The sequence below is a fragment of the Carassius gibelio genome, chromosome B22, assembly GCF_023724105.1.
Source record: "Carassius gibelio isolate Cgi1373 ecotype wild population from Czech Republic chromosome B22, carGib1.2-hapl.c, whole genome shotgun sequence".
In the NCBI taxonomy this organism is placed as follows: Eukaryota; Metazoa; Chordata; class Actinopteri; order Cypriniformes; family Cyprinidae; genus Carassius; species Carassius gibelio.
Genome location: NC_068417.1, coordinates 6,687,129 through 6,701,908, shown reverse-complemented (window position 1 = coordinate 6,701,908; position 14,780 = coordinate 6,687,129). Strand labels below are relative to the sequence as shown.

General features: G+C 37.1%; 1 protein-coding gene across 1 annotated transcript in view; it reads right to left on the bottom strand.

Annotated features, from left to right (window-relative positions):
- LOC127987694 (uncharacterized) overlaps positions 1 to 14,780 on the bottom strand; it is a 2,462,016-nt gene that overhangs the window by 220,438 nt on the left and 2,226,798 nt on the right. Inside the window, exons 141-142 of the mRNA XM_052590053.1 lie at positions 9,780 to 9,953; positions 8,622 to 8,795 (exon numbers count right to left, since the gene is read on the bottom strand). Of these exons, the coding sequence (XP_052446013.1) occupies positions 8,622 to 8,795; positions 9,780 to 9,953 (348 nt within the window). The remainder of the gene's footprint in view (positions 1 to 8,621; positions 8,796 to 9,779; positions 9,954 to 14,780) is intronic.

The following is a 14,780-nucleotide window of genomic DNA, read 5'->3' as shown; positions in this document are numbered from 1 at the left end:
TAATTTATCTTTTAATTATTGAAAATTACCGTAACTTTTTGGTAAACAAAGGGGATTTACTATTAAAAATAAAACATGGAAGAAATGTTGTGTGATTAAACCATGGGCGGCGTTAGGGGTGGGCTAAGGGGCTGGAGCCCCGAACGTTTTCAGTAAAGCCCCGAATGTTTTTATTACCACCATGCCATCAATGAGTTTTAATGCCCAATAAAGTAATTTATATTAGAATTTAAATAAATAAATAAATAAATATCTCTCGACTCTCACGTCTACAGTGTCTGTCAATTTACGCGTTGTCATTCACACCAGTGATGCGCGGGTCAATGTATTAATAACCCGCACCCGACCGACATTTTCAACTAACCCGCCCGCAACTCGGACCGCAAAAAAAGGAAAAGAAAATATTGTACCCGACCCGCTTCCTGACCCGCATTTTTAAAATGTAGTAAATGATCATCATATCGTCATTGGGCCATTGACGTAGGAGCTAGGCAAAAAAAAAAAAAAGGAAAACTATCCTTAATATAGCCTATTCTAATTTTGTCAAAAATTATTTACAAAAATCGTCAATAAGCTCATCATTTGTTCTAAAATAGTCTAGTCTGGCTATGTCTATTTTTATGTTTCTGTTCAGCAGACATGAGGTTCGGGTTTGCGCATTTCTCCATATATTACGCTCCGTTCGCTCATTCCGTGGGGTCTCGCTCAACCCAGAATGGCCTGCTGGTTCCAAAATATGCAAGGAGACATTTAATTGTTTAGTAATAAACTGGTGTTTTCTGTGTCGCTGCAAAGATTAAGTTGACGATGCTGACTTGCCATGAACGCCAGAGAGAAATGCACATTATGGATTACATAATCAGAGAGTAGCCTATTTATTTTGGTTTTAATATTTTCGTTTAAAAGTAGACATTTCAAGCTTTCTGTAATAGATAGCCTTATATTTCTCAAATCTGTGAGGCACACGCTGAGTTTCGGCTCCCTCCAGGTCACATGCAAGTGATCGTGCCAGCGCCTCATTACATTGTCTGTTATATATTTGCTTCTTATTTATAAAATACGGGCAATTGATTGATAAAACATTGATCAAAATTAAGATACAAATTATAGAAAACGAAAATCTTTATCTTAACAATCTGATTTTCTACAAAAAAATGGCAGACTTTTCGTGTCAGGGCAACAAGATAATATTAAAAAAAACATATTCTGCAAAGGAAATGGTTCCAAACAAAGCATGTTGTTGTTGCTCTGTAGCAACACACAGCGGTGTTAACTGAATAAATTTGCTTGAGTAAATGATTCACTGACCCATTCATAAAAACTGTTGCTTACTTTTTTTCTGAATGAATCATCTGTCTCGAACGAATCCATTGATTAAATGACTGACCGACTTCCTCATTAAGGCAGTGGCATGCCGCCACCTAGTGGCAAAGTACCATTAATTTTTTTTTTTTCATAATTTCATATTTCTGTATTCCAAATTTTATATTTGATACATTAGCCTCATAAGATTATTTATGCAATTTGTAAGTGCTGTGTAAGTGCTCCTTCAAAAATATAAGTGTATAGAGCCCTGCGTTTATAATTATAATTGTCTTTAAGTGTTTGTGTGTGTTTTATGTGAGTGTATGTATAAAGTAAGAATAAGGTAGCCTATAAAATGTAATATGTGCAGGAAGAATGGGCGTAGTTATTTTTTGTTATTATAGATTCTTTATTCACCTTTTTTTTAATCTATTCTCACAAAAATCATGCCATTAAGTGAAGACTATTAAAACGATAATAGAGCTGAGCTTGATATTTTACCATGTCTTAGATGAGTCAGCAAGGAAAGAAGAGGCTTTAGAAGGTGAAAGGGATGATCTAGGAACACTGCAGACAGGCCCAAAACACCTGAAGCTTCAGCAGTATCCCTTTACCCAATCTGGAACACAGCAGAGAGCTTTTAATAAGAATTGGCTAGATGCATTTCAGTGGCTTGAGTATTCCGTATCCAGAAATTCTGCATTATGCTTTTCTTGTCGCCTCTTTGGCAAGCATCATATCCGAAACAGCAAAGACACATTAACAAGTGCAGGTTTCTCCAACTGGAAAAGGGCTTTAGAATCATTCAGAGAGCATGAACAAAGTAGCCTTCATAAGGCTTCCATGACATGCTGGAAGAGCTACAAAACAACTGAAACACATGGAGATATAACAGAACAGCTTCATAGAGCCAGTGCAGGAGAAATAACTGAGAGACGTGAATACCTCCATCGTGTTGTTGCTGTGACGTCATTTCTGGGGAAGCAGGGGATTGCTTTCCGTGGACATGATGAACAGAGCCAGAGTCAAAATCAGGGAAACTTCCTTGAGTGCATGAAACTTCTCACACAGTTTGACCCATTTCTACAACAGTACAATGCTCCATCCCATGCTACCTACCTGTCTCACTCATCGCAAAATGAAATGATTGCATGTATTTCAGAAGAGGTCACAGAAAGCATCATAAAAGAAATGAGAAATTCAAAGATGTATTCTCTGATGGCAGATGAGGCAAGGGACAGGCACTCTGAACAACTGGCAGTATGTGTGCGTTACGTCTGAGGGCAGAATCAAGGAAAATTTCCTTGGTTTCAGCAAACTGGTTGGTTTTGATGCACAATCCATCACTGATGCAATAGAGCAAAAATTGAAATCACATAAAATTGACCATCTTCTGTGTGTTGCACAAGCATATGATGGAGCTGCAGTTATGAGTGGAGCTGTGAGGGGCGTACAGGCCCGTTTCAGAGAACGTCATCCAGAAGCACTGTACCTTCACTGCTATGCACATGAATTAAATCTTGTGCTGTGCCATGCATGCAAGGCAATACCAGAAGCCACCAACTTTTTTGATTTACTGGAGAGCCTTTATTCGTTTTTCAGTGCATCTCTAGTTAATCACCAAAAGTTTACTGATGTTCAAAAACAGCTTGGTCTACACTCATCTGAGCTGGTACAGCTGTCAACAACACGTTGGGCATGTCAGGTGAAGTCTGTGAGTGCTGTAATTGACAATTTCTGTGCTATTCTGCAATGTCTTGACAAAATTTCAACACCAATGGCTGTAGGCCTCAGGTCCAAACTCAGCAACTTTAACACTGTCTACATGCTGCTGATGTTTCATAGACTTCTATCCATCACTGAAGGCCTCCACAAATTCCTGCAGAGGGAAACCGTAGACCTGGGACAAGCAGTTCAATACAAAACAGCGGTCTACGCCTCTCTTAAAGAACAACGCACAGCAGGGAGTGCTACAGAGTTATTTTCAAAAACAAAGGCCTTGTGTGAGGTAAATCACATTCCAGAACCTTCTTCAGGTTATAGACGGAAACAAAAGAGGCTTGATGATTATGTGGTGGAAACATCATGTGGGAATACCTCAGAAATCAGTTCTTCACATGACCACATGTGTACATTGTACTACCCTTGCCTTGACCGAATGATGCAAGAGATTGACAACCGTTTCTCAGGAGTAGGAGTAGATCTTATGATGGGCATTCAAGCCTGCCATCCAGCATCAGACAGCTTTCTTGATGAAGAATCTCTCAAGATTCTTGCCAAACATTATAAAATAGAGTTGCAGTCAGAGGAGCTCCTGGTGGCAAAAAACTTCTTGAACAGAAGGAAGGAGAAATAAGTAATTCCTGACATAGTCAGTGTGTTCAAGATGCTAAATACTGACATGTTCCCCACACTGAATTCAGTATTTCAAGTAGCACTGACAATCCCAGTCAGTAGCTGCAGCTGTGAACGTTCCTTTAGTGCCTTGGGTCGACTGCATACATGGTTAAGAAACACAATGGAACAAGACCGGCTTAACCACCTGGCAGTGATGTCCATAGAGAAGGAGAACTTGAATGCTGTTGACCATGACATGGTGATAGACAGATTTGCCCAAATGAAATCAAGACGATACACTCTTAAACTACCACCATCAACGCAATAAAGAACCATGTTCAGACCGAAATGGGATGGAGGGAGGCAGATAAAACCACTTTACAGTAAAGTTTTATTTGTTATCATTAGTTACTTCATTACCAATAAACTAAGAATTGTTTTTATTGCATTCATGAATATTTGTAAATATTTGTAAATATTTGAATATTTTGTCTTTTTTTTTTTTTTAACCAAAATACAATTGTTCATTACAAAGAATTTATAATTTTCAGACCATATGGACATAGTAATGAATATTACACTAATTTTAACAAACACAATTTTACTGTAAAGCACTATAACAAACAGAAAATTCAAAGCAAATGAAAAAGGCAAATACGCAAAGTAGAGAAGTGGGCACACTTTAAGAGGAGAATAGTGTAAAAGGGTATAGGGGTAAAAATAGTGGGTAGAGAGTGGAGCGAGGAAAAATGAGAAATGAGTGGACAAGATGTATGGATAAGAGAAAGGGATGACATTAAAAACAAATGGAACTTAGAAGATGAATGAAGACATTAGATTAAATGAGAAGATGACATGTGTGGATAGAAGAAGAGAAAGGAGTGGAGAGAGGCAAGGAGAGCCCAAAAGGAGAGCTGTTATGATGAGAAGAAAAACAATTGAGAAAAGAGGAAAGCAGGCAACAGCAAAGTTATAGGACAAAACTTTATGAGGCAGCCACAGCAGATGAATGATGCACAGACTTCAGTAGAGGGTACGGTTTATCTGCTAGACTGAATAACATGAATCTGTTTACTGTAATGCATAATAAAGTCCTTTGACCGGTATATCTTTGTAGAGTAAGAGTATGTCAGTGCTCTGCTTAATGTTTGCTTCTTATCCCTGTTCTACCAGGACGAGTGTAGCCATGTCAGGCTTGATTGGAAAAGAAAAGAAAACTGAGACACAGAGACAAAAAAAGTGAGATAGAGCATATGTGTCAGGATACAAGGGATAAACTTTAAATAAAATGTTTTAAATTTGTTTTTTGTGTTTATTGTTTTTGTATATTTTAAACAAGGTAAATATTTCTGATTTATTAAAATAAAGTCACATACATGGATTTTTCTGGGCTAAGCCCCGGATCTCCACTCACCCTAGAAGCGCCCCTGGATTAAACCTTTAAAAAAAATAATATATATATATATATATTTTGTGGTAGGCTATGTACATTCTGCTGAACAATAGTCTTTAGTCGGACTTTTATTTTGACGGGTTGATGTACCTTTAAAGTTCTGTGTATGTGATGTGACGCTAGTTTTACTCAAATCAAACGGTCAAATGCTCATGAAGTGACTGTCAGAGCAGTTCTGGAGACGTTCCTCATGTGTTCAAGTCCTGTGATACAGCAGATGCTGAAATTACCGTGAGTGTCACGCGCGCTTCAGTGTGTGGAAATAAAGGAAGTCGCGATTCTGCTCCATTCATTAACAGAGACACGCAGAACATGCAGGATTCATATTTAAATAGTCTGTTCCGACTTAATATTTACAGATATTATTCCATATTGTGATTTGATGTAAGTGCAATGACCTATTCTTTTTTAATTCATTCAAAATTTGGCAAATTCTGTGCCATTCCGCGTTTAACTGTCCATTTTTTATGACTGGATTCCTCAATTCCCTCCGCATTATCTGCATCGCGGAAATCATAGGGCCCTAGTTGTGGTATGCCAGCTCTATCTTGCAATGGACACACGCCACGACGTTCTCTTTACATTTGCCCGCGCCCTCAAATCAAAACACTGCTGACTCCTTGCAGTATGCAACCTCGGACGCAGCGCTTGTGTCTCCTTCCGCTTTGTGGGTGACATAAACGCGTTGTCACATTAAAACAATCATTGTGAAAGAACCTGACGTGAGATTTAAAATAAATCAATTTTTGTAATCGAGTTACTCAAGGAATCGTTTCAGCCCTAAGTAGATCTACAGTGTTGTGAATCTGAGCTTGATGGAAATTAATGTACCGTGCATTCAATAACATTTAAACAATCAGGATAATAAATCACACTAAATATGTTTCATGAGAAATGTCCACAATAACACAATCATAAATGTTAACTATTGAGGCATCAAACTACTGAACACCAGCACATCTATGTGTTATTCTAAACATGAATCTATTTAAATCTAATCCAAAATGTCTGATTAACCTGTAACTTTTAACAAAACTAAAATGTGCTGACATTTATCATCAAAACAACAGCAGCTGCAGCATCTGATCTTTCATGTTTGATCATTTTCAACAACAGATTGTGTACCTGGCTGAATTAGTGAAATAATATTATTCTATAATACACTTTAATATAATATAATATAATATAATGTGTGTGTGTGTGTGTGTGTATGTGTGTGTGTATATATATATATTTATTAGGGGTGTAACGGTATGCAAAAATCACGGTTCGGTACGTACCTCGGTTTTAAAGGGGGGGTGAAATGCTATTTCATGCATACTGAGTTTTTTACACTGTTAAAGAGTTGGATTCCCATGCTAAACATGGACAAAGTTTCAAAAATTAAGTTGTAGGTTTGTTCCAAAAATACTCCTTCCGGTTTGTCACAAGTTTCGGAAAGTTTTTTCGAGTATGGGTCTGTGTGACGTTAGATGGAGCGTAATTTCCTTATATGGGTCCTAAGGGCACTTATGCTGGAAGAGCGCGCGCTCCCGTATAGCAGAGCACTGAGAGCACAACAGTCATTCACTGATCAGAGTGAGAGCGTCGCGAAATGTCACAAAAGAAGTGTGTTTTTGGTTGCCAGGGCAAGACAACCCTGCACAGATTACCAAAAAAAAACAAAAAAAACAGCATTAAGGGACCAGTGGATGGAGTTCATTTTTACAGAGCATCAACGGAGTTGTGCAAGTGTTTTTGTTTGTTCCCTGCATTTTGAAGATGCTTGTTTTACAAACAATGCCCAGTTTGACGGCGGATTTGCATATCGTTTATTTCTTAAGGATAATGCAGTCCCAACGAAAAAGGGTCACGATCGTGTGTTGGAACCGCAGGCAGTGAGTAAAACTGCTTCAAATATCTCTGTGTTGTTAACTTAGCTATCGGCGCGTAAGAACATCAAGTAAACAACATGCGATGTTGTCATCAAACTGCACTTTCCACATGTACAAAAAAAAAAAAAAAAAAAAAAAAAACGACAAAGTGGAACTTAGTCATTTTACAAAACCGCTAAGCAAATATATACAGTTTCAATACATACTACATAGAGATGTTCTGCTGTAGTCGTTGCTGCTGCTGCTCTCGTTCAGTTTCAGCCTCTGGATCTGATTCTGGATCATAAATAAACGGCTGAATCTGACTGTTAGCCATGGTTTGTTTTGGATGATGGTTTTGTCCTCACGGTAATGTCACAGTTTCCAGATGCTCTCAACGCAAAAGCCTACTCGCGCTCGTGATTCTTTAGCTCCGCCCACACGTCACGCCTCCAGCCGGTCATGTTGTTCCGGGAAAAAACGGTACAGACTATCTTTCTCTTATGAATATAATAAAACGAAAGACTTTTTGGAGTTATGAAGGATGCAGTAGTACTCTATGGGTACTCAAGATTAACAGGATATTGAGTGAAAACGAGCATTTCACCCCCCCTTTAAAGTCACGGTTCGGTTCATTTTCGGTACAGTAAGGGAAAAAAATGCAAACATTAAACTGCAGGTTGTTTATTACTATACACTTTTTTAAATACTTTTTTTTTTAAGAATAAGAAATAAAATACTGCTGTTATTAAGCTCTCCACTTAATAAAATACTCGGCCTCAAACCAATAACATATAATAAAATATAATGAAAAATATGATAAATAACTATGAATACAGTGCAGCATTACCAATCCCAGCTTGTAGGCCTGCTTCACCAGAATCGTGCCTGACGCGACGATGGCGCGCTGCTGCTGCTTTAGGTGACATAGAGGGAGACCGCCGACAGACCAGGCTCTTGTCTTCCCGACAACAATATCTATACTTCATGTTGAGCATAAATATAAAGCCTACTGATAAAGGACACCGTCAACAGTATTGATGGCAAAATAGACTATGTTTGACAGGTGCAATATTTGAAAATCGATAATTATTAATTTGTTTTTTAAACTACATTTATATCTGAATTTATGTCAACCTATAGACTTTCAAACATCAAAGTGTCATGAATTAATATGTATTTGTGTACAAAATGACAAACATATTTTCCTATTCTATTTTGCCTGGAAACGCTTCCAACACGCTTGCGTGTCACGTGAAAAATAGGCGTCGTTTCTAGCATGCACGTTTTTTCCGCGCGTCTCATGCAGGCAGTCTGCAAGCTCTAACCTGTTAACATGAGAGCCGAATTAAAAACGGACACGCCACGCAACTGAGACACAATTGTTCCACGCATCCAGTGTGTCACCGGCCTTATAGAATCAGCTGCAGGGCAGGATTTGCGCTGAACGCGGAGACTTCCGCCACTTAATATGTTCATTTGGAAACACGAAAATGTACTTATATTCCACGCACAAAATATTGCATTCCGTCATTCGTTACACACGTGCACCGTACCGAAAGCCCTGTACCGAAACGGTCCGGTACGAATACAAGTACTGTTACACCCCTAATATATATAATATGTTTTAAATATTTGTATAATTGATTTTATATTATTTAATCAGGTCTCACCTCAGTGACTTGAGTTGACAGTTTGGATCCTGTAGTAAATCACAGAGCTGCTTCACTCCTGACTCTCCAGGATCATTTCCTGTGAGATCCAGCTCTATCAGGTGTGAAGGGTTTGATCTCAGAGCTGAAGACAGAGCTTTATAACCTTCTTCAGTGATACTGCAGTCTGAAAGCCTATTAGAAAAGATGTCATTCTTCATTATAACACAGATTGTCACACAAGTACATGTTCTAGAATGAACAAAATAAAAATATGCATTAGAGGATTTTTGACCTGAATGGACTCTTTTCACAGTAAAACTGGGTAAAGTTATAAATTGGTGAACGTAAACTACAACAAATGCAATTTTAAATTTTTGCATTTTTAATTTTCCACAATTATAACCTACAGTTGCAATTAAAATTACTCAACCCCTCAGAAACTGCAGTACTTTACAAATACAAGCTTTTCTGAAGACCCAGGATAAAATCTAAATCACATCTATAACAGTTCACTGGTTTCAAAAGTAATATATTAAAAGTCATAATGTCAATATATAATCTTATATAATGTATTATTTTTGAGTTATAAGATTTTAATAACAGAGATATGTCACAATTATTCAACCCTTATTCAACATTGCTGTTTTACTTGGCAGTCTAAAGCCTCCAGGTTTTCATCCAAAATATCTTCAATTGTGTTCCAACGACGAATAAAGCTTTAACGGGTTTGGAACGACATGGGGGTAAATTTTCATTTTGGAGTGGAGTATCTCTTATGTCTTATTTGCATGGTGGAGAATAAAATAGTTTAAAAACACAATTATGTCTTTAGAAACTCTAATAAAAACAGAATTAGCTTGAGCTGTTACACATACATAGAGTTAACACATGCATGTGCTGAAGTTGAGTAGCAAAAATGGAAGAAGTCAACAGAGATCTCACAAAAGTTATAGAGAATAAATAATTGTATTATTTTAGAAAGTCTGTAAAGGCTGTAAGAAGATTTCCAAGACATTAAAAACCCTCAGCCTTATTCCTTATCTAAAAGTGTGTTGTACCAGAAAACCTTTTTAGGGTGTTGAAGAAAAACCTGCAATGTACAGCCAAATACTTGCAAAATGACCCGATGAAAGAATATTTGTATAATTGATTTTATATTATTTGATCAGGTCTCACCTCAGTGTCTTGAGTTGACAGTTTGGATCCTGTAGTAAATCACAGAGCTGATTCACTCCTGATTCTCCAGGATCATTTCCTGTGAGATCCAGCTCTATCAGGTGTGAAGGGTTTGATCTCAGAGCTGAAGACAGAGCTTTATAACCTTCTTCAGTGATACTGCAGTCTGAAAGCCTATTAGAAAAGATGTCATTCTTCATTATAACACAGATTGTCACACAAGTACATGTTCTAGAATGAAGAAAATAAAAAGATGCATTACAGGATTTTTGACCTGAATGGACTCTTTTCACAGTAAAGCTGGGTAAAGTTATAAATTGGTGAACGTAAACTACAACAAATGCAATTTTAAATTTTTGCATTTTTAATTTTCCACAATTATAACCTACAGTTGCAATCAAAATTACTCAACCCCTCAGAAACTGCAGTACTTTACAAATACAAGCTTTTCTGAAGACCCAGGATAAAATCTAAATCACATCTATAACAGTTCACTGGTTTCAAAAGTAATATATTAAAAGTCATAATGTCAATATATAATCTTATTTAATGTATTATTTTTGAGTTATAAGATTTTAATAACAGAGATATGTCACAATTATTCAACCCTTATTCAACATTGCTGTTTTACTTGGCAGTCTAAAGCCTCCAGGTTTTCATCCAAAATATATTCAATTGTGTTCCAACGACGAATAAAGCTTTAACGGGTTTGGAACGACATGGGGGTAAATTTTCATTTTGGAGTGGAGTATCTCTTATGTCTTATTTGCATGGTGGAGAATAAAATAGTTTAAAAACACAATTATGTCTTTAGAAACTCTAGTAAAAACAGAATTAGCTTGAGCTGTTACACATACACAGAGTTAACCCATGCATGTGCTGAAGTTGAGTAGCAAAAATGGAAGAAGTCAACAGAGATCTCACAAAAGTTATAGAGAATAAATAATTGTATTATTTTAGAAAGTCTGTAAAGGCTGTAAGAAGATTTCCAAGACATTAAAAACCCTCAGCCTTATTCCTTATCTAAAAGTGTGTTGTACCAGAAAACCTTTTTAGGGTGTTGAAGAAAAACCTGCAATGTACAGCCAAAGACTCGCAAAATGACCCGATGAAAGAAGGAAAACCATTTCAGTGCAGTATGTAATAACACTAGACAAGTATGGCCTTCATGTTGAGACATCTTGGAGAATACCACTCTTGATCAAGAAGAACAAAAGGCAGACTTGAACTTGCCAAAATTCATTTGTGTAGACCTGTGGAGCTCTGGAGGAATGTTTTATGGAGTGATGTGACCAAGCTCATAAGCAGAAGAACACCATCTCCATCGTCAAACTTGGAGGTGGATCAGTGCTGTTATGGGGTGTTTTACTGCAGCAGGAAGTGGAAATCATGACTGTATGAAGGACATCATGTATTCTTTGAAGTATCAGGTCATTCTGAAAAGAATTGTAATGCCTTTGGTGCAAAGACTGAAGCTCATGATCAATGGACTTTCCTGCAGGACAGTCATCCCAAAGTACACATCCAAATCTACTTCTGCTTGGTTCAGGGATAAGTCATAGAATGTTCTTGAGTGGCTTGTTCAGTCTCCAGATTTAACTCTCATTGAAAATATCTGGATGAATTTAAAGAAAGCAGTGGCAATGTGAAAACCAAAGATTATCAGTGATCAAGAAGCTTTTTCAGATGAGGAATGGGTCAAGACTGTAGTAGAGAGGTGACCGAAGCTTCTAAACACTTACAGGCAGCGTTTATTGGTGATTTTTATTAATAAAATTGGTGTATTAACAAACTTTAACACTTTACTAATGCCTTTGTTATCTGTTTTCATAAAATTATATTCTCCGCAGCAAAATGTCTAGCAGGTCAAGGGGGTTGAATTATGTTGATTGCAACTGTATTATAACCTTCTTCTGTGATACTGCAGTCTGAAACTCTTCAGAAAGACCAAACTAATGAACTGATGAATGAATGAATGAATGAACTGATGAATGAATGAATGAATGAATGAACGAACGAATGAATGAATACATAAAAATATGCATTACACCATTAGAATATTAACATTTCCCATCACCTCCAAAAATCCATCCGTTTGTCAATATTTTATAAACATATCTACACCAACACACCAATTTCATTCCTTTTGACACAGCACCAGTTTACAGACCAGCTGGAGCTTAACATTGATTCATGTTTAGATTAACCAAATTCAGACCTGAGTATCTGTAGTGTCTGTGAATTTCTCAGCAGGCTGGAGATTTCTGTCAATCCAGAGTCTCCTATTTTATTCCTGCTCAGATCCAGCTCTGTCAGAATTGAAGCGTTTGAATTTAGAGCTGCAGCCAGAACATGACAACCTCCTTCTGTGATACAGTTGTTCTTCAGACTGCATAAAGAGAAAACACTTCAGTTATAATCTTAATATTTACCAGTATGTTTTAGCTGACATTTAACAAATACTGGTCATGATGATGATGATGATGATGGCAACTCATTCAGTCAGCGATCTCTTATACAAGACGCACAAAAAACACCCAGTAGCAAGAATTTAAAAATGTCCTTGTAACATTGAAATAATATATGTCAATGTGTTGAGTGTACAGTGTTTATCCTGCAGTAGAGCATCGTGCCTAGATCTAGACTTAAAAAAAAACACATTTAAACACTGTCATTTGCATTCAGAAACGGCTCCAATAAACCATATATGGTGACAACACCTCCCTTTATAAATCATGTGAATGTGTAATGTCCTCCCCGAAATAATGGAAAAAGAAAGCAGTACCGACTGAGAAGACATTCTGTGCACTCACTAAACAGATCAGTGCGCTCTTTTTAAACATGTTTTCTGCACAGAGCATGGTTTGCAGAATCCTCCAGCAAAGCAAGATCAGTCATGACACTAAAGCTACATTTCAAATGACTTCCCAGCTGCACGCAAAAAAAGGCATACCTTATTATTTTTGTCTTTTTACTTTAAATCATCAAGATGCATTTACTATTTATAAGCAAAAATATATTTAGTCTTGTTTCCTGGAGGGATAAACAAGACTAAATATCTCATCTAACTTGAAATATTAATTTATAAATGTAGTATTTGCAATTAAAGGACACAGGAAACACACAGTAGCACTTCATTTTTGTAGTATTGCCATTCTAGCACTAGATTCTCTGCTTAAGCATGCTCAGAGTTGTGCTTATATTTACACACATTCCTATGTTAAAGTACAAGACGGAAGATCCCTAACTTTGCATGAGACTGTTCTTACGCACTCATTACACACACATCTGTGCATATGTACGGTTGATAAATGAGGGGCCTGAAATGTGGAGTTTATGCTGAAATTAAAGCCTGCAAATTGTCCAAATTTAAATTAACAAAACACTAATGATTGTCACAAAACTTACCTCAGTATTTCTAGTTTGCAATTAATATTTTTAAGACCAGTGCAGAGCAGCTTCACTCCTGAGTCCTGCAGATTATTATTGTTCATGTTCAGCTCTTTCAGATTGGTATCTGATCCAAGGACTGAAGCCAGAGCTGGACAGCTTTTGTCTGTTAAGCCACAATCATTTAGCCTACAAGAGAAATAAATCAAATCACAGAGTTAGATACATGTAATACATTTGTTAAATACAAAAAAATAATTTATACCAATACACTGCATATATATTAGAATTGTATTGATTCAAATTGATTCAAATAAAACTTAATACAATATGTAAATGAATAATAGGCTTATATCATTAATGGCAATGAGTTATATATTTAAAAGTGCTGCTCTATTATCTGGATGAGTGTCTTGAGGTGGAGAATCTGGAGGTTAATAATTTATGCATTAAGGTTATGCAAGTGTATATCTCCTTTATAGCAGAAGTTGAACTGAATATTGGAGTAGAAACAACTAAGAAACAGTGTGTTTTATAATAACATCATGTGCTTCTACTGTAGCTAACTAAACAGCTTGTTTTGCTGAAAAGAGATATTTTTACATAAAACCCATGTAAATCTAATAAACCAGCATTGCACTTTAATTCCAAAGGACTGCAGTTTTTAAAGAAAAAAAAGTTCAAGAAATTGTTTTGACTTTACCCTAAAATAGATATATACTTATAACTAGGGGTTATAACCATACGGAATAGTATCACAATGTTTTCCGCAGCAATACGGATCTTTTAGTATACTACTTGGTAGAATTATAAAATCAATTTCTTGACAAATCAACTAGATGCTGGTGTTGAGTTTTTTTTTTTTTTTTCTGGTAAAGTCATCTGGGTCACTTTCTGAAATAAAGATGACGGGAACGCGGAAAGTTATCAGATGGAGATGTGTAGCACTGCATGAGGCAAATGGTGGCCACCAGATACTGACTGGTTTGCGGACACCCCCCTCGAACCATCAATACAGTAAACTGCACATTTTAGAGTGGCCTTTTATAGTGGCCAGCCTAAAGCCCCTTTCACACTGAACATTGGACCCAGTAAATTGCCGGGTCGCCTTCTGTGTAAACGCAAACACGTCCCGGGATTGATCCAGGGTTAGGGACCTAGGAACATTGCCAGGTTCAGTCCCGGAACGAGCTCTGTGTGAACAAAAGTCAGAACTAATGCTGTAAAGGGTGTGTCGTAGTGATGATGCACGATATCACGTGACTCTTTTACCAGGTGTTTTGAAGGCAGATCAATGTTCTCTACTAAAAAATTTGCAAATTGTAATGAAGCAGAGATCAGTTAGTTCCTCACTTTCGGCGCTGAAGCTGAGATCGCCATCTTAAGTGAAAGTTAACCTGCCTAGCGTTTTCGACTCGTACATTACACATCACACCCTGATGTCACATGTCTTTACGGGACCTTTAGGGGTTGTGTGTGAACGCATGCACATATTCCAGGTAATCACTGGTAGTGTGAAAGTGCAAAATCTAGCAACAAGTGCAACAATTGCCGGGACACATTTCCCGTGTATTTGCCAGAATCACAGTGGGAAAGGACCTAAAGGCTGAT